The sequence below is a fragment of the Rhyacophila brunnea genome, unplaced genomic scaffold, assembly GCF_057557595.1.
Source record: "Rhyacophila brunnea isolate RB1 unplaced genomic scaffold, BYU_Rbru_1.0 scaffold_3, whole genome shotgun sequence".
Taxonomy (NCBI): domain Eukaryota; kingdom Metazoa; phylum Arthropoda; class Insecta; order Trichoptera; family Rhyacophilidae; genus Rhyacophila; species Rhyacophila brunnea.
Genome location: NW_028232965.1, coordinates 17,441,266 through 17,462,110, shown reverse-complemented (window position 1 = coordinate 17,462,110; position 20,845 = coordinate 17,441,266). Strand labels below are relative to the sequence as shown.

At 32.4% G+C, this 20,845-nt stretch overlaps 1 protein-coding gene across 1 annotated transcript; it reads right to left on the bottom strand.

Annotated features, from left to right (window-relative positions):
* Positions 1 to 4,695: 4,695 nt before the first annotated feature.
* On the bottom strand, positions 4,696 to 16,461 carry LOC147067984 (arylphorin subunit alpha-like). Its single transcript, XM_085952043.1, has 7 exons — positions 16,359 to 16,461; positions 13,584 to 13,717; positions 10,374 to 11,207; positions 9,329 to 9,486; positions 7,754 to 8,001; positions 5,940 to 6,152; positions 4,696 to 5,246 (listed from the first exon to the last, which is right to left on the bottom strand). Exons 1-7 carry the CDS (start codon positions 16,441 to 16,443, stop codon positions 4,858 to 4,860), a joined length of 2,061 nt encoding a protein of 686 aa, XP_085808169.1. The 5' UTR covers positions 16,444 to 16,461; the 3' UTR covers positions 4,696 to 4,857.
* Between the last annotated feature and the right edge of the window lie 4,384 nt (positions 16,462 to 20,845).

The following is a 20,845-nucleotide window of genomic DNA, read 5'->3' as shown; positions in this document are numbered from 1 at the left end:
TAAATGGGCATCGGAGATATGTGATCGTAAAGAATTTTTATCGAGGTTCATGATCAAAAATGTAGGTTGATCAAAAAATAACGAACATTTTTCTTGCATAATTTTTAAGTTGGTCGAATTTGTCTGAATTAAGGGCATTGTAAAGTTTGGAGATTTCTTCACGACGATGCAATTTTCTTAAATCAGTGTCATACTGCAAATCAAAAATGTCAAGTTGTAGCTCTGTCGGTACACTATAAATATATATATTGAAAATGGATCGCGTACTATTGCTGAACTTGTCTCAATTTTTCGGAAGTCACCAAATCTTTGTGAAAAATCGTCATTCAGAGCTTTAATAATTTTACCATATTCTTCAAATCTATATTCTGATATATTCAGCAACTTCAAAGATGGAAAGTGGTCCACGTCGTTATTCGATATTTGTCGAAGGAATAACTTGAGTTTTAATTGAAATCCATTCAAACTTTTTACCATATCATGGGCATATATTTTTTTTCCTTAAAACGCGGAGTTAAAAGTATTTAAATGTGTCACGATCTTCAACGTAGAAAATAGTTGTTACATAGTGTGAGAAGAGGCGCAAGGAAGACGTACTGAGATAATACATTTACGAAACAACAAATTCTTCAAATTTTAATCTATTTTCAATATTTTTTAAAAAAAATTATACAAAAGTTATTCGTAATCAGAAGTACAATGATGGCGGGCCACAAAAAATACCCGGCGGGCCACATGCGGCCCGCGGGCCGCAGTTTGCCCCCCCCTGATCTAAACTGATGATGATAATGATTTGAAGATGTATATTATATCACCAATTATTCTTGAATGGATTTAAAATATTTTTGGATTCAATACTAGGGGAAATGCCGCCGTATTGTTTCACAGGTAGGTATTTAAAATATTAATATTACACTTTTCTTTGTGTTTATCGACAAATTAGTGTTGTTGTTTACAAAGATTATTCCACACGATAGTCGGCTAAATATTAGGATAACAAAGGAATAACAGCATTTCGGAACAATATATGTACCTACAAGATTGGTTCAATACCAATTATGTCAAACGTAAAAATGTCTGTTTACTGTCCAAAATGTCATGCGCCAGGTCCGTACTCAAAATAATATTTTGATCCCAAAATATATGATTTGTTTAAAGTAAAAATTGTTAGCGAGAAAAATAAAGTGCTAGTTAACGACATTCGTTATTTCTATAGATTTCTATTTAATTTCAAAGTTAGATGTATTTTAAGAATTCCAAAATCAGAAAAAATAGTCTAATGAAATGATATGTCAAAATATTCAGCTGACTTGTATAAACATATTATTTCAAATAAAAACATTTTGGTTTTAACTAATCCACTTTTTTTATTTGTATGAATATATCCATATAATATATACAAGGCTTCTCTGATAAGTTTATTAGAAATAGATAAATATTGCAATTAACTATGTAATCAAATGTTCAATATACCTACCTGTGTTTTGTGTCTAATAGTTTTATATTAACACTAAGTCATTTTAAATATAGACAATAATATATGAAAAATAGGCCCATATACTTTAATTCATAAAATGTTTTCCAAATACACCCACATGTTATTACTATAATAAACTATTTTTTTGTTGTTTTATAATTAACTAGATATGTAATTATTTTTCAACATACCTACATGTTTTGTATTATTTAACAGTTCTAAATAAACAATAATAATGTAAGTATAATTTTATATATGAACAATATGTAAAAACAGGACCATATTTTTTGTCCCAAGATTTACCTATTTGATTTGGGTTTAATTTTATCAATGTATATGTATTTTGTATTGCAATTAAAAATAAAATCCTTCCGTTTGCATGAATCTTATTTACCCTCAATCCTAATAAAGTTTAAGGGAACTTTTCATAATAAAAATACTCTTATCGTAATTTGGTTACATGCTGAAGTATTGATAAGAAAATACTCAGCGGGACTCTTTTATATCCAAGTGCGGCCTATTTGCGGCGGTACCTAATTTCATTATATTGGCATGTGTACTCACAAAAGTGCTTCAGGCTAACATTTTTGTGCTCTATCTGTAGGCACCATAGAGGTATTAAATAAGTAGGCACCGTCCAATTTTTTTGGTGCTACCCAAATAATAGTACAATTTCCTTTTTATTTAAATAACAGTTAAAAATGACAACTAGAACTTTTGTTTGTTATGCTCAGTTAAAGGGATATTAAAAATATAATATTTATTATGTAATTAACGTAAATAATGCACAAAACAATGAATAAAGTTTGTCGAAAAAATATTATATTGTAGGTATACGTGCAGAGTATTATAAAATTTAATCAATTTGCGAATAAAATCTCACCGGAACATAAATAATATAAAATAAATTATGTGAATCAGTCGATCATTGAATGAATATTTCATATATTTCAATGCGAATCTATAAGCACTAGCTATGTAGGTACCTACTAACAGTCTTTGGACGAGGAAATGATGTGTCATAGAAATGGATTGTACGCGTCGAATTAAAGAAGTGCTGTTTTTATTCTATCATTTTCTTTCTAATAGATAATGCAAGAGATAAAATATAGTGTCAATGCCTTAGTAATAGCATGATGTGCTTGTATATAATGACATTCTATCCTTCAAAATTGCATGACCTTTATGATTCAACTAATTATTTGGCATATCAAAAAAATGATAATATATTATAATATATAATAATAATAAAATGCACTAATTGTCCGTAATAAAATTAATGTTTCAAAAATATGACTGATAATAATATAATGCATAAAATAATTATAATTAAGTAATCCTAATTTGGAGACGTCATTTCCAAAGAATAAATGAATCGGCGAAAGAAATTGCCTAGGTATTCGAAAGTTTCAAACTTTGATAAACTGAATACTTAGTGGAATAGCCTTTTTTTATTGATAGACAATCTCGTTCAGAGATTCAATTCAATTCAATTCAAATTGTTCAATTTAATTATTGTCATATTTCGAAAAATATGTAATTTAGAATGAACTATAAAATAAATAAAGACGACATTCATTTATTAATGACAAATACTTTGATAATGAAGCCCTAAATATATTTTTAAATTATTACTGTGTGTGCTCTGTTCCAAAGCATTGATTTATTGTGAGAAATGGATTATTGTAGAAAAGGTGTGATAAGATTAAGCCTTAACTAAATTCTAGGCTGTTCTTATTATTTTGGAGTACGAATGGTGCTTTACTTGAATGAGCTTTTTATATAAAATGTAGTGAGGCTTTAAAATGTATCGTAACTGAGTAAGGTCTATCTCGGTTTATGTCATTTCCTTTAAGTTCCTTTGATTCTTGTGATTCTTGTTGTATTACGACATGGGTCCATCTGTATTTAAGAGGACGATATTTTTTTTGGATTTATTTTATTTGAAAAAAATCCACTTTTGACCTGTACGTTAGAAAATCGATAGATTATGTTTGACGATCATAATTACTGACGGAATAATTTTGACAGGCACGACAAAATTAAAAGAAAAGGTTTCGAGTTCGATTCTGTGAATTTATTTAGGAGAGTAAATGGGAAGGTTGCCTACTTGATGGTACTAAAACAGGGGTAGTCAATCTTTTTATACCTACCGCCCACTTTTGTATCTGTTAGTACAAATTTCTAACCGACCAACGGTTCCACAGTGATTTATAAAGTAGAGAAGTAACTTTACTTTTAAAAAAATTATAAAGCAGAGTTACAGCAAGTTAAATCATAGAATACTAATTATTTACCAAATACTTTATGTCAGACTTCCGCTAAGTTTGGCAGAATAAATCTTTACAAAAACAACTAACTGTAGTCAAATCAATCTTTTTTATTTTTACTTTGCATACATAGAAGCACGAAGTCAGATGAAATTACATTTAATTAATTAAATCATTAATGAGATCCCTGAGGCTGATGCTGCGAAACTAAATACTCGATATCTGGCTCAATTTGAGGAACTCAATGAAGAACAAACGTAGGTCTCCTCTTTCGGAAATATTCAGGCGGTTTATTTCTTTGGTCATAATATGATTAACAGCACTAAAGCCTGATTCCACAATATAATATGAGGTAGGGAAAGGTATCAATAAACTGAATATCATTTTCCAAATATTGTAATATAAAACAGTCATTTTTTGTAATGAAAATGTTTTTAAAACCCCTACCGCCCACCATGAAAGCTGGAACGCCCACCTAGTGGGCGGTAGGGACAAGTTTGACTGCCCCTGTACTAAAAGGTAGAAGTTGTGATCGAGAAATAATCAGAAATATCCAATCTCGAATTTGGAGAAATCATCAATGAGATTCTCGAAAAATCGAAAAATTGTCACAAGGTTAGAAAGCTAAAAAAAATCTCGACAGTATTATTGGACTGACGAAGTTTTATTGTAAACTGAATTTGTTAATTTTGACGGTATTTTTTTTTTGGCCAGAAGATTTAAAAAATAAAGTTCGGCAAGATGTAATAATGACGATTTCTTGAGAATATCGTTTATTATCAGAAAATAAACAAACCATTCTCGAAAAAAGAAATGTCGGAATGCAGGCATCGCTGAAGAAATAAATAATGAGGATATGTAACTGGGTTAAACTCCTCAACAGTAAGAAGCACTAAAATAAACACCAACGAAACATAATATATTACAAACATGGCAGTAAAACACAAATTTGTTGATATTGAGATGTATTTTTATTACAGTAAGTATTTACAACATTCTATGACGTATAATGTACATTGGTTGATGGCAGTGTATGAAACATCAACAATTTTTGTATTATGTAGGTTCTATTTTTAACGTTGCACTACATTTGCACACTTTACACAACCTCTACTTATGGAAAATGAGCACATCCTCGAAGTGAAGATTGCTTGCGAGGAAGGAGGTTGGGTCGATGGGACGGTTGAAGGGATAGCCGTACGGCAGGCTATCGAGGTTGTGAGCACTTGGGAGAAGGTAGCTCAGCTCAGTACTCTTAGGCTCGAGGTATGGTGACACAATCACGAAGATTTGGGCGGGCATGCCTCCCTTCCAGCCTCTGGGCAGCATCAGTCTCTGTGGGAGTGCATTCCAGTATTCAGGGAGCTTCAATGTGATGTCCTTATTCTCCGTAAGGGTGGTGTCAATAAGCTTGTACAAATCTCTTGATTTGAAGCTGTCATCGACGTAGAATGCAAAGTCTTCGCATGAGCGTTGGACGGTATTCTTGCCGCTCTTCACTGTAAATTAAAAATATTTTTTGATTTCAAAAATATAAATGTTAAATAATATAACGTATATAGAGTTTACATATTTTTCCAACAGTAAACACATAAATTATTTCGAATCATGAATATATAATAAAGTATAATAGTAGTGACAGTAAAAAATTATAAATCACACAGGTTTCAAAATTAAATACTTCCGATCACATACTATAATTTTGGATAAACATAGGCGACTATATAACTATAATATTATATGAATATGCTTTGAGTTGAAATTAGTCGAGTCGATATCTTACTTTACAGTGAAACTCACATATTTATTTCCTAAACTAAGATATCAATATATCCCGTGATGATTTTTATTTAATTTAACACACGACAGTTCAATTAATTAATATATATTTAAAAAAAACCCTTTGAAGTATTATTGTTAGTAAAATTAATGGTTTTTTGTGGATGAGTATATTTATCCTTACTTTAAACGACTTTCAATGAAATATATAAAAATAACTACTTATTTGTTTTCATAATTTTAAGATCAAACTTTTAAATAAAGTATGTTTTTGTAAATTATTTTCCTCGCCACTTAAAAATATTTGATCAGTATGTATCATTAGGTACTTATATTTTTATGGTTTAATAAATTAATTAAAGGTAAATTGTCAACACGAATATTACGTATTCTTTCTGGAGTTAGGTACTTACATTCATATACAAATCTATCCAGCTCGACGTAATGGAGCCTATTTTCATTCAGGCTCTTATAATAGTCTTTTCCAACCAACTTGGGTCCCAAGAAGATCCTGAAGACGTATTTTCCTTGCTTCTCAGCATTCACATTTGCGGTGACAGAGAATAGCTTGTGGTTCAATCTGGATTGACGAGTCTTGACGATCAATTCATCGGTTTTCAAGGAAGCTGAAAAAAAAATAATGAATAGGTGTAAAGCCATATCATATAGGGGGCAGGAAAGCTGCTGCTCCGAACTTTTAGGGGCTTGAATTTTTCAATTTGTTCTAAAGTATAATAACAAAACACATAATTTTACAAATGACAATTATCGCATAGTATTAATTATTGTATATAAGTTAAGAAGAAACAGCATTTAATATATTTATCTAGAATTAAAAATTTACGACCAGAAATCATTCGAGAGCAACTAAATAGTCTGGCGAGATTCCTAAAAATTACTAAATTTGCTGGTGCGAAGTAGTGTAAATAATGCTTTTGTAAAATATATTTTGTACCTAATTAATAAGTAGGTAAGTGATATTAATTATCATGAACAAAAATAAGCATTTTATATTTTATTCCTCATAATTTTAATTTTGGAAGACCGGCCTTAAACATACTGGTTCCTCGAGCCTACTTTGAAAGGCTCTACGCCCTTGTAGGCAGTGTCATTGCTGATTACAATCCCAGACAGCTTTTTCAATCCAAATATTACGAATACAGTATTTTTTTCATCCCGGGATTCAACAAAAGCAAGTGAAATATTTCCAAAATAATAGTGTTTAATACGAAAAATAAATTAAGTGGTAATCATAAAAATTTCAAATGATGTACCAGTAGCATATCATCACCTTATTATTAAAACCTCGTAAGTCTGAGAAGAATGTTGAGGGGAAGGAAAAAACGTAATAAAAACAATATTTTAAACATCTCTCTAATCGATGAATTTGCTAACACTGGTTATGAAATACGAGGTTTTAATTCCATGTTTGAAACAACGAGAATTACGAGATTTTAAAATTTGTCGATAGATGGACAGCCTAGAGTACCGAGGCTTTCATATTATGATTTAAAATGTTTTTTTTTAATTTTTTTAAAGTTTAAATTTTGTCGAACAAACTTCATTTTTCCATAATATCGGACTTACAAGGTCTGAATAGTAAGGTGACGATGATTAAAGTTTATATGAATTATTATAATTATGCGTATTATTCAATTATTCCCAATACTGCAAGCTCATGGTGATATGGGTGGTATTTTATATACGAATGTATAATATGAAGACGGTCGGATTTCCTTATCGAAGATATTTTTTTGGCAATTCATATTTTTTTTGGATAATGAAGGTAAACAATCGAAACTAGTGAAATATACGGGTAATATACTGTTCGCTGCGCTAGAACCTAGAATCTGACAACATTGGTAAAAAATAACACACATTAATTGACACAACGCGACCTACATGTCGTGATCACAATAGATTCGAAGCAACGGAGGATGTTAGTAACCATAGTTATAGTATAAACTGCAATAGGTGTAACAGTTACATGTAAATTGTAAATAATTGATTGTTTGTACCGGTAACAGATGGCAGTACATCATTGAGACCAACGCGTTGTTTGTGGAGCACTTACCGTGAAGTAATTTGTGCGTATTCTTCAAAAGGATAATACCTATGGTGTTGATTTTAGGTGCTACGCTTATTTTTGTAGAAAGTAATATTCCAATTATGTAGATTAAATAATAAGACTACGTGACATTGGTTGGTATAGTTTTATTGTCGTTACCTTCTTTTTTGGTGAGATACAATCCATTTGTGATGTCACTGTCGTAGTTGTCGAAGTAGGTTATTAATTTGTCTACTTCAAGATTTTCGATCTTGACACCTGGACAGCTGAGTTCTTCCTTAGTGTATGGCAGGAATCTACCTTGGTATTGTTCGAAGTAGCCAACGTAGTTCTTGAAAAGTTGATAGAACATAGGATCACGCAGGCATGTCTGATAATTTTCCAATGCTGATGGTCTCAACAAATACCTGTAAATAAAACATTGGTCTAAATTGCATTATGTCAAATATAATAATACCCCGTTTACACGTGCTCGGATTTATTGTTGACAGTAAGTATTGTCACAGCCATAACAAGAAAATGTATGGGTAAACATGTATTATCCTGCAGTTGGCAAGATTGCATGCATGAATCAAAAAAGTTTGGAAGTTTTGAATTTTCAGGCGACAGTAGGATTTTTCCGATCTGCACATGCGCAGTAGAACTAGGCGAACCTGCCGGCAAAAAAAAACGAACTACGAACGAATTTTCAGGTTGACCGACTTTTACTGTCTGTCAAATAGTACGAAATAGTACCATAAAGTCATAACATTGCGTCTCGCTCACTCTTAAAGAATGAATTGGAGAGACAGTCAGCACTTTTATGTGTAAACACTTTTTGTCACGATAGTTTAAAATACACTATTGCTGCCAGTAAATCCATGCACGTATACATGCGCTATAATGCTACGTGTTGTTTTCATTGCTGAAGGTTCAAATAGACTATATGACGATCGGGCACATATATGCTAAGAGCGTTTTAGTGTCTATGATCAAATCTATGCCATTCCGACATTTATACATGCATATTGTATGACAGCTATGACTTCGTATTTACACTCTGTGATACCCTGTGACACAGGACGCCAACATAAGAATCGGGTTTTTCGACATATATATGACCGATCGTCATAGAGTGTATTTGAAGCATAAGACACGCTATATGACTAGAAGTCTACCATACAACATTTCAATAGTAAGTGAAGACGTTAGCAAAATAAACAAAAAATACACAAATGTTAATTTGGAATATGCACCATTATTGGATCGTAGATAGAATACACGTACTTTCGATGATTCAGAAATATTCACTTAAATTTAAATAGGTATATTATATTATTATTATATTAAACACCATAAATGAAAAATAGCATATTGCATAATTTAATTGCTCAATGTGTTTAATGTTAAAGGACATGCTCTAAAATATCGGTTACCCAGTCATTGAATTTTCTCCCAAAGGGTGAGTCTATGTACAGTAAAAACGAAACAATAATGCGGTCGGTCATTGCCGGCTCAAAATATGGCGCTGGGTCGGTCGATAGTGTGCGTGCGTATGGGGAGCCGTGATAAATTCCTGGCATCCGATGACCGCGTATTCGTACGTATACGTACATATCCAATCAAAGAACCACATCGTTGTTTCGTTTTTACTATACCTTCCTTTTCCCACAATAGCGACATTACGCTGGTATTAATAATATATTAATAAATTTCATTTAATTTATAGTGACATTTTGATGCTATTAAACATACCAGGCGAGTGGCTTAGGAGAGGCTCCCAACAACTTTCTGGCAAGATATTGTGGATTCTTGTAGTAAAGAGGGTGCAGAAGATCGCTGCTGGAGTCGAGCAGGTGTGCGAGGTATTCCATATCCTCGTAAGAACTAAGATTAATATGAGATCCATCTTTCTGTAAATGTAAAAATACTTTATTATACCACCAGCAATAAATTTATAAATGATTAAAAATGCTGTTTGCTATTTGAAACCTCTTTCAAATAATTCAGTTTGTCTTCATAATGTTGTGATATACTTACACTAGCAGTATCAAGGTAAATTATTTGCCAACTAGAGGCACAAAGCGGAATAATATGAAGCTTGCAATTTTTGACAGTTTATTAATAATTTTAATTATTTAATGTGTCTAAAAACTTGAACAAAAAAGTAAATATTTTTTGAAGTCAAAGTTAATTTATTTACAATTTAAATAAAACTTTATTATTATTTTATAGTCATTTTTATCATCAAAACTTTGTTAATTAATTTCTCTCTAAATTGTTTTTCTTAATAATTCATAATCGTAATGTATTTTCAAATTTAGACAACTTCAATTTTTCTACAAAATAAAAAATTTGCATAAAGATTCGGTATGGGAACAATTAAAACGCGATACGTGTACACGATGAAAGTGTTGCCATTTCTATAATCAAAATATAATACGTTTTGGAATGATTTAACTGCGGTGCGTGCATTTACAATTAAAACACTATCAATGTAACTATTAATTAAGTTATTAAAAGATTATAATATGTATTAATATTATTAATATTAATTTATAATTTCAATTTCAATTATTGCCGTTTTATGTCAAGTGAAAATAATTTTCGGACAATCGGAATTTTAAAAAAGGCAACGCTTCCGCGTTAGTCACGGTTTTGGTACTGTTATTTCATAATATTCAACTATGCATAGTTTTCGTCGTTAGTTTTTTTTTCTAGGTTAGTTTTATATAACTTCGACATTCTATGCATCAGACCTTACGGTTAAACTAAAAATATAAACAAATATTATACTTACAGCAAGGATATAACCTTGATCGATGGCATCACGAATGCGTAGTTCATAATCCGCATAAGAGTGGTGCAGATAGTTGTGGTTATGATAATCATTGTCAACCACGTGATAATCATTAGGCCTGACAGGGTACTGCAATCCATTAGGATACTTCAAAGATGGGTAGTATCCGGTGGTGATTGGCTCATTCCATTCTAATGTTGGTATATCTCCCAAATTAAGGGACATTCTTTCCAAGTAATAACGAGCCAAGAGTTGCTGATGGAGGTAATAGAAGAGTTCTCCACGTCTGGTTAATGTCTCGCCAAGCATTTCACTGCTCATCCAGAATGGATAAGCCAGATGATAATAATAATAGTACATATTAAGACCAACGTCTTCAGTGAAGTACGACAGCTTCTGTTCCTCGTTGTAATAAGAATATAAGCCTGAGTAGTTGCTGTTGATTAAGATGCTGTGATCTTCGCCTTCGTAGATGTTGTGTGACAGACTGTCTCCGTGGCCTTGCATCTTGACATTGTACGCCAGTTGAAGGACTTCGGAGTTGAAGAAATAGGATGGAGAGGTTTCGTAGGCGTGGGGAATGAGGAGACCTTTGCAATCTGGACGATGCAAGAGGGCGACGGACAATACGTACGTGAACATCTGTTCGTTGACGTATTCACGTGCCCAACAAGCAGTCTTGTAGAAGGTATCGTAATCCTTAGCATAGTACATCAAGTAGTAAAGTGACACAGCCTGATCCCTCTGTATGATGTTCATGATCGAGAACACTTTTCCTTTGTGGAGAAGATTATCCTTGTGCAAATTGAGGAAAAGCTTTACAGCTTTCAAATCCTACAAAAACTCCGTTTATTAATTTTGGGAAAGTAAAGTCTTGTATAAATTAATCATAATCTGTTTAGTTCTCAACGTGCCATTGTCAAACACTATTATACATTACTGAATGTTTTGTATGTAGAAATTAACTTTAACAAAAATACGACGACGCGTTTCTCTGACGCAATTCAACAGAAAATTTAAAAGGTGGCGGCCAAATAGTTAAAACCAGTAAAAAAGTTATTAAATTATATTGAAATTTAAGAAAAAGATACGATATTTGGAAAATATTAAAATAGATTGTTTCTTTTTATAGTAAGGTGACTCTAATTAGTAGGGCCTTACGTCACGGTCCGTTGCACACGGGATACCGGTATCTAGACACCGAAGTATCCAGCCACTTGTCTCTGGCGTCAGAGCCAAAATTACATGTCCACGGTTTTGCACGAGTCACATTCCCTTTATTGTTTTATTTATATGAACGCCTCAACAGCGAATGGTATTTTTGCGTCATAAATTGGAAATACAAACAATGGAGACAAAAACTGGCTGTGGTAAAAAAAAAGTGTTTCGCCGGCTCGAAAATGAAGCCGCCGACGGGATGGTGTAACGTAGCACGTCACACGAGTGTCTCCGTCTGAACGTGCCCATTCATTTATGTGTAAATGCAGCCGCTCGACACACCGGTGATACCGGTGGCTTGATAAAGGTATCCCGTGTGAAACGGCTCTATCGCGCCATTGGGTTATCCAGAGAAATCCAAATAAATGCCACTAACCGATTACACTGTATAGTACTATAACTTATAACTATTGTCTTGGTGTCAAAAACATGAATAAACATTGTGCATGAGATAATGATACTAAGAATGACTGATTTGATTTGTGTGAATTGGATATTATTTTTTGTTAAGCACAAACTGCTGTTACATGAATAAATGATTTACTTAATATAAAAATAAAAAATCTGTGGTTAATTAATACTACACGCCAAAAGCTACAGGTTTGTTTACACAGGATTAGTACTAATAATGAGTGTTCACTAATACCGTCATGTATAAACAGGCCGACTTAATAATAACTTTACTAATAAGCATTTATGTTTAAAAAAATTATTGTTAATTAGTAAATCATATAAGTAGGTTGACATAACGTGAGTTTAAACATGTTTATGTCAGTTGAAATATTCTAAACAAACTAAACCGATCTTCATTAAAATCGTGTTGCTACTTTAATTAAGAAACATTTAATTCGTCAATTCTATTTTTCAAGCAGCGTTGGCATGTGTGTTAATTAATCATTTATTCGATCAACAACAGAAAGCATTAATTCGTATGTTGAACTTATCCCACCGCAAAACGAGATGACAGGAATTAATAAAAATAACTTGACATCATTATAATGAAGCTCTATCATGTATACTGCATTATGATTAACTCGTAACAGTGTATAATATATAATTTGTAAAAGCATTATATATAATAGCATTAAAAAAATACATATTAGAAGATTCTTTGTAAAAAATCTTGAACCGAATAGGCTTTGAAGTCATATATCAAACTTTGGGCGAGAGCTTTAATAATCAAGTTACTGACTGACCAGGGATTGAAATTCCGGAATAATAGTAAATTCTCCATTCCGATATTGGGGTAAATGCAATATTTTCACATTTAGGTACATAGTAGGTAATTAGAATCCATACGTAAAAAAAAATATTTCCTTATATGTAATGGAATAAATTGTGTACTATGTATGCTGGATTAAGATGAATAATAATGTCTGTTAATTGTTATATATTGAGAAAACTTATTAGACAACCCGTCACATAGAATCTTAAAAAATTACAATCGACAAAAATCGATAATTCTGCTATAAATATTAAATTATAATCAGTTAAATAATTGTAGTTTTCGTAGATTTGAATGTTTTAATGTAAAGTAAATTTAAAAAACCATCAGTCTCTTTTGTTACCTATATAATATGTTTAATCTACGATAATAATTTATTTTTCACAAACTAAGGGATCCCGGGATTGCAAAAATGCTACCAAGCCAATCCTACTAATATGTGTGTTTGGTGCTGAGGCTGTTCCGAAGTATATCGTCACTGTTCTGGCAGAAGACACTAATTCGAAAAAATGACATATTTAGTCAGTTATACCAAAATGTTCCTTATAAACAGTCTTTATTTTAAAGTCATCCTTTTTACGATTACTTAATAAACTCACATGATAGACCATTTCAAACATTTTAACAACTTCAAAGTCAAATTACTCAAAACTAGTATTCACCAGTTAGTGTGTTCTGCCAGAACAGAGACGATAATATATTTAATGTTACATTATGTGTATTATTCATATTCAGTCGTGAATGAAAATAATTTAATGAAATCTTACAGTATATTTGTCGAGGTTTGATTCGATGTTGTAATCTTTTCCAAGCAGCACTTGTTCCTCATGAACATTGGGTTGGTAGACATGGTAGAACAATTGGAAAATTGCCTTTTGCTTTAAGTAATAATCTTTTGTAGCTGTAAAGAGAAAGAGAGAGACATCATGCGTGTTATATAACTATAAAATAATATTTAGTATTTGATGATAAATCTCGTAGTTTTAGTTGTTATTAAATGTGTTAATTGAACATTATATTAGTTTAAATTATTACTATATTCCTCAGGATTTCTCCCCCCAAGATATTATGTTTGACGGGAGCGTAAAAAATGACTTAGTTTCAGGGACATAGATATATAATGGAATTGCTCTACAGTTGCACCGTTGTCGATTCGCAGTTGAATACGTGCCGTGAATATCGGTTTCAATACTAGTAAACAATACCAATACAACTGGGAAACGTTTTTCCCATACCCGTTGGTGCTACTGTAGAATTATTCCAGGATGTATACCCAATCGTGTCCGGAAACTTGTACGTATGCAGTTCGCCGTATCACACTTCACCGTGAAATGTTGTATCGGAAATATATGGCTGTATATTAAGGACCGTCCAACCTCTTTAGGTCATGTAGTACCAATGACATTATGAATATACAACGCACTCAATACAGTAGGTAGCAAGTAAATTCACACACAGTGACATTCGCACATGTATAGGTAGACGTCACGCAATTTCCATTTTGCGATATCACGCATAGGAAATTTATAGCAATATCACTTTTATTGTAATGGCGTTAGAACGGTGTTTCTAGTGTCAATGTCCATTTGAGCGAACCCGTTCGAGCCGAACCGTTTGGCAGACCCGACAAAAAGCATCGGGAATTTATAGCAATATCACCTTTATTGTCATGGCGTTAGAACAGATTATGCCATTCGGCAGACCCGACAAAAAAGTGAGTGTCATTTTTATTCCCAGATGCTTCGTCCATATTAATGTCATTGTATAGTACTGACATAAAATTCATGTCTAAATAAAATACTGTTTTTGTCCGTTTACACTTTACAGGAAGCCAGCAGTAAATAAATTTTGAAAATAGCCGATATACTAGATTATTTGTTAGGTTGTGTTAGGTTAGGTTAGTTTAGGTTTGGTTAGATAAGGTTAGGTTATGTTTTCATTCATGAATCGTGAATTTTGCCAAAATCAGTTATGAAAATTGAATTACTGTTCATATTGAATCTAATAACATGAAAGCTCACGGCGAACTGTGCCACGGTGAAACGTTTAACGTACAACGTACATGTAACCATTTCCAATAGCATCGCGCTCACCAGGCACCTGCGTGGTATCACTTGACATTGTCGGTCTAATCTATGTCGCTGCTGTTCATGAATAATCTCTCCAAATATAAAAATTACACTAGCAGATTCGTCTCTCCCAGTGACTGTCGGGTGTCACATTGAATCTCTTATCGAGTCGTGAGGGAAATATATTATATAAATATATTATATTATATAATATTATTTATATTATAGCCTAATTCAACCTGTCGATTGTTTTGAGAGATTCCTAAGAATGCATTAGCATCCTCCTACGCCAATGTCAATGTCAACCAGTGGCGAAGGGTGGCAGTAAGCTGATTGGAAATAAATAGTACACACTAAGCTTTACCATTCATACTTCTTTGTTTTCATTGAACTAAGAATACATTTTGCAGGTGGTACTGGTTAGTTTTCAAAATTCAATAATTAAACCCTTCCCAACATCGTTCATGTATGCTATGGGCGATCCGACAAAAATAGTGCACACTTTTTCAATGATACTTATTTGTTTTCGTTTAATTAAGAATACATATTATAGATGGTGTTGGTTGGTTTTTTTTTAATTATTAAACCCTGCCTAAACCAAACCACAATCGATATAAAATATTCTTATATCTATAAAATATCTAAAATTATAATTATATGATTTAATGGTAATAATAATTTTAGATATTTTATTGATAAATGAATATTTTTTTGAATGAATATCTACTATGGCTTGGATTAAGCAGGGTTTAATTGATTTTTAAAAACTAACAACCACTATCTACACATTGTAGTATTAGTTAAATAAAAACAAATACGTTTGACCGGCAATGTAAACAGCCTACCTCCACCCTTCGCCACTGATGTCAACGCTATCATATTATAAACGTTTGACATTATTTTGACAGACAATTGGTATGTTTCTGAGGTATTTTTAAACTACTTATGTAGAATAAAGAATGTTACATTCTCAAATCTTGTTAATTATTCATTGAATAAAAAATAGTTTATTAAATTATGATCATGTGCAAGTACCTACGTTAAGATAAAATTTTTTAGAGATTCTTGACTCTTGCTAGTAATCAAGGAAAGTACCGATTATTGGTAGTTACATTGATTTAAACCACAAAAGTCAGTCGCCAATATTAGCAAAATTTGTAAAGTGATTTATTTGCATGACTACTAGTTAATTTTATCGTAATTAAGTAGGACATAGGCGACTAAATTGATAAAGCAAATTGGTCTGAATTCGATGGAGGTTCATGTCCTGTCCGGTGACGTATTTTTTTTTTAATCAAATATATATTTTGAAACTAATTATCTTATTTGAGAATCTTGTTATTCACAAAAATATTTTACTTCAGTGATGTAGGTAAATCATATGAAAGCTGATCCCAAAATCTCGGGATCGCAAACCCTAATGACTACATCAAAAACAATACAAATTAATAAGTTATTATGGATATTGCTTACCCGTGTCGAGTTCAAGGTGCGGCGGCTGGACTACCGCACAAGAGGCCAGGGCCAACCAGAAGAAGTGGACCAGTAAGTGCTTCATGACTATGCTGAACGTACTAACATCCTCTTAGCGAGTCCACCTTTTATATTCCCCATTTTATCTGGCGTTTTGGAAACAAAAAAAAAATATCACTATTCGCGACAACCCTGATGACCTAGTGCATCTCGATCGTGACCCTAAATCATTTTCTTAAAAACCAATACAATCAAATGCTATCAAAAATTTATTTAAATGATGCGTTCTCGAAGTATTGAACTCACTGTTGTGATTATTTTCATATCAATTTTTTTAATGATTGTTAAAACAGGGGTGCCCGTTACGACTATCGAGAGCTGTCCTACCAGAGAAAGACTTACATTTATTAATTTTTGAAATAATTTATATTTATTCAAATCATAAGTCATTACATGTTGAAACAGAAATAATTTATATACCGATGAATCTGCGGATCTTGTGAATAAAGGAAAAAGGATTTTCAACCGCCTTAATTCGAAATTAGAAATGTAGCTATGGTCTTCCCAGTGATAAAATGAAATTTCATATATTAAAATGTTCGACCGGTATGATCGTGGATGATTATCGAATCTTGAAGCACTAGCTATGTAGATTCCTTGGTCGACATATGAAAATAATAATATGTAAGTCATAAAAATGCGTTGTACTCGTCAAATTGAAGAAGTGCTGTTTTTCTATCTTCTTCTTCCTCGTGGATAATGCAAAAGACGAAATACAATATCAATATATTAGTAATAGTTAGCATGCTGTGGCTGTATAGTGTATAAAGCAGCGATGGCGAACCGGTAGCGTGCTACATTTGGCACGCGTGGTAATTTTGCTGGCACGCGAAAGAACCTTAGATGAAATCAATTTTGTAAAATAAATTTGCATTTTTTACTAAAGAATATTCATCACACTTGCAATTGTGTGATTGAGTCGGCCAGACGGTCGTCATTGTAATTTATATGAACAAGCATTTTATTTAAATTGTTTGTAACCAGTAATTGTTTTTGGCTTATTTGGGTACTTGTAAATGTATGACAGTCGCATATAGATTTTCAATGGTGCGTTTTTAAGTTATTAAATTTCTAATAAAACAAGTATCTGATATAAATCGCTTATTTTCAGTTTTCTCATCAGCATGGTATTTTTTGGGTAGTTATATCTTATACTCATAAATATCGTATTTGTAGTGGTTTTTCCTCGGTTTCCTTGGTATGTTTAGCTGGTCAAATCTTCTGATTGTATAATAATAAACATCGCATTTGATTGAAATATCACCAATATGTATCATAATATTATCGCATTTAAAATTGTTTTTTATTATTTTATTTTTACTACCACTTTATGGAGACGGCAGGGCGAAAATAAAATAATTACAAGATAAAAAGAACTTTTTATATAAAACGTTTTTAAACATGACTTGACTAGCTTAAACGATCAAAAAAATTTGTACTTGATAGAAATAATACTGAAATGTCATTTTGACATGTCATATTGATTTCCATAGTAACGCACGAATATATTAATAATTTAGTTGCTAGGACCCCAGACCGCTAGCAACCAATAATGGTGTCGAAATAACTTTTCATACAAAACAGAATTAACTGAAAATGAATTCAATTCTACATAAAGATGTGCAAAAAGTATAAAAAATGCATTGGCATCGTGTTCTGATATATTCTAAAAGATTTAAATGTCTAGCTAGTCGGGAAGTTATTTCAAAATCGATTGCAAGATTTGTACCGGACAAATAAGAATACGAGCTAAGAAAAACGTTGTAAAATGAATATATCAGTAAATTTGGTACAGTTCGGTTATGAGGAATACAGTGAAAAGTACATTTTGAAAATAGCCGATATACTGAATTATTTGTTAGGTTAACCTAACCAATAACCTAAACTAACCCAAACTAACAAATAATCCAGTATATCGGGTATTTTCAAAATGTGTTTTCCGCTGTATTCCTCATAACTGAACTGTACGGTAAATTTAAATAATCATATAATGCGGTTCCTAATCTACATTGGCACGCCACTCACTATTTCGAATATTTTGGCACGTACCTAAGCATAAAGAGGTTCGCCATCGCTGGTATAGAGTATAGACACATCTTCAAAACTCCTTAAATTGACAGGATGACAATTCATGTTGGATAGATAATTTCTGCGTAGTATCAACAGCAGAGCACTACAGTACCTTGGTAGCATTATGAGAGGATAAAAGTATAACAATTCCCAACTCGTTATCAAAGGAAAGATGAACGGCAACTGTAGCAGAGAACGACGCCGCATATCCGTGATCGGTAGTTACTGTTCAGAACTATTCCACGTAGCAAATAATATAGCTAAGATTGCCCCGATGGTAGCCGTTTTCTGATAGGGTATGATAGCACGGAAAGAAGACGCTTGGATTTGATAGATTGGTTAAACTATAATTTAATCCGATTTTTTTTGTAATTAAGGGTAAGTATATAAATTACGTATAATATGAGACACGTGAAACATTTCGAACAAATTAAATTAGTAAATTTCTTTCGTACGCTGAATATGTTTGGGCAACCCTGACACCAATATTGCATACCTAATTGCCAAACTATAGGATTATTGAGTGAAGAGTAGTGCATGATAATTGTATAGGTAGTTAGGTGCTTAGTTTTATTTATATTTTTTTCGTTCAAAATAATCTTTCTATATTATAATATTTTCATACAAAAATATTCTCATCGTGTAATTTAGTGTACAAGCGATACAGATTAATCTTGTGAATTATTCGTTGAAAAAAAATAGTTTATTAAATTATTATCAATTATTGCATGTAAATTATTATAACTAAAATTTGGAGAGATCCTGATACTAGTTAGTAATTCAGATAAGTAATTAATACTTTCGTTTCAAATATAAAAGAAGAGCTTCAAAAATGTAAAAACTACTAGTTAATTTCGTCGTAATTAGATAGGACTCACATAACTTAATATGCACATAATACAAGTATTCATATTATTCTATATACGTACACTTCCTATTCTAACAGAAGTCAGTCACGATTAGAGCGATCTTAGCTCTATCGTCTGTTACCTGTAAGACTTCGGTGAAGCTTTACTGGTATCAATCACAGAGATTATTAAACTACGGTATGCGGCGTCATTCTCTGCTACAGTTGCCGTTAATCTTTTCTTGGATAACGAGTTGGTGAACGCTGTACTTTTATCCTCTCATAATGTGGGTGAGGTACTACAGTCTTCTGGTTTTAATACTTTGCAGAACTTTACTTCTCTGTCATTTCTCATTCGTCTAAGAACATCAATATTTGTTACCAATTCAGTCCAAAGAGATTTACTATACAGCCACATCCATAAAGCTCTCAATGACATAATATCCTGGTTGAGCTAATATAAACTACGTCTTCGTAGTTTACGAATCCGTAGAAGTAGATTTTAAAAAATGACTTTTACTTTTACCGCATTCATTTCTTACATCTAGAAGAGACCTCAACGAACCTTCTTATTTGCGTACCCTCATATATATTGTATACAAACCAAACTAAGAGTGCCACAGATTTCACATTGACAAAAGCCCACCGTTCCGCCGAATGGAGCAAAGCCATGGAGAAGGCTGTTAAATGGCAAAATTATTTGGATCATGTTCCTCAGTCTCAGTGACGTCCCGTGGGGGTAGGAAGATTGAGCGTCGCTTGAGGGCGGCAGTTACTCGAAGGGCGGCAAATCGAGGAAAATAATTAAGTATATATAGCAATGGCTACCTAAGTAATGGCCGAAATATCTTTCCATTAAAAAATCAGCAAACTGGTTGGAAACAAAATGTAATTAACGTAACAGTTTTAACAGGACTGTATTTTTTTCTCGGGTTCGCGATTTGTAGTTTACTTCAGTTTACATTTAACTCACATCCTTGGTGACCAGGAATGACACGTGCAGATTTGCGAATATATTTGCATTATGTGTAGGTACTTACTTACCTGAGTTAAGATGTATCCAAATATTTTTGCCAGTCACTCGTGAGTTTTGGAAGTTATCATGTGTATTTTTAAGTATTTCTGAAACTGTGGTCACGTAATATCGTCTATTGTAGCAGAGATTGCATTTAAATGAGATTTGGATGACATGGTAGTTACCTACTGACTTTGCAACAAAAAAGGCCAGGAAAGTTTATTTTTATTTTAAAAGTTGAGTGTTGAGATTAATAGTGTATTTATGATTAAAAGTAGATGTTGGAGCCATGAGAGGATCATAAAATATACTATATAAAAAAATGGGGCTGCATTTTGGCGCTGCCTAGGGGTGGCATTTTGTCTAGGGAAGGTCACTGCTCAGTCTTGGTGAAGAAGAAGAGAGAGTAAATTTTGAATATCAACATACAAGTGTTCGGCAATCTCCAATTTCAGCGGATCGCGACAAAAATATTGAAATCAGTTTGTATAATCT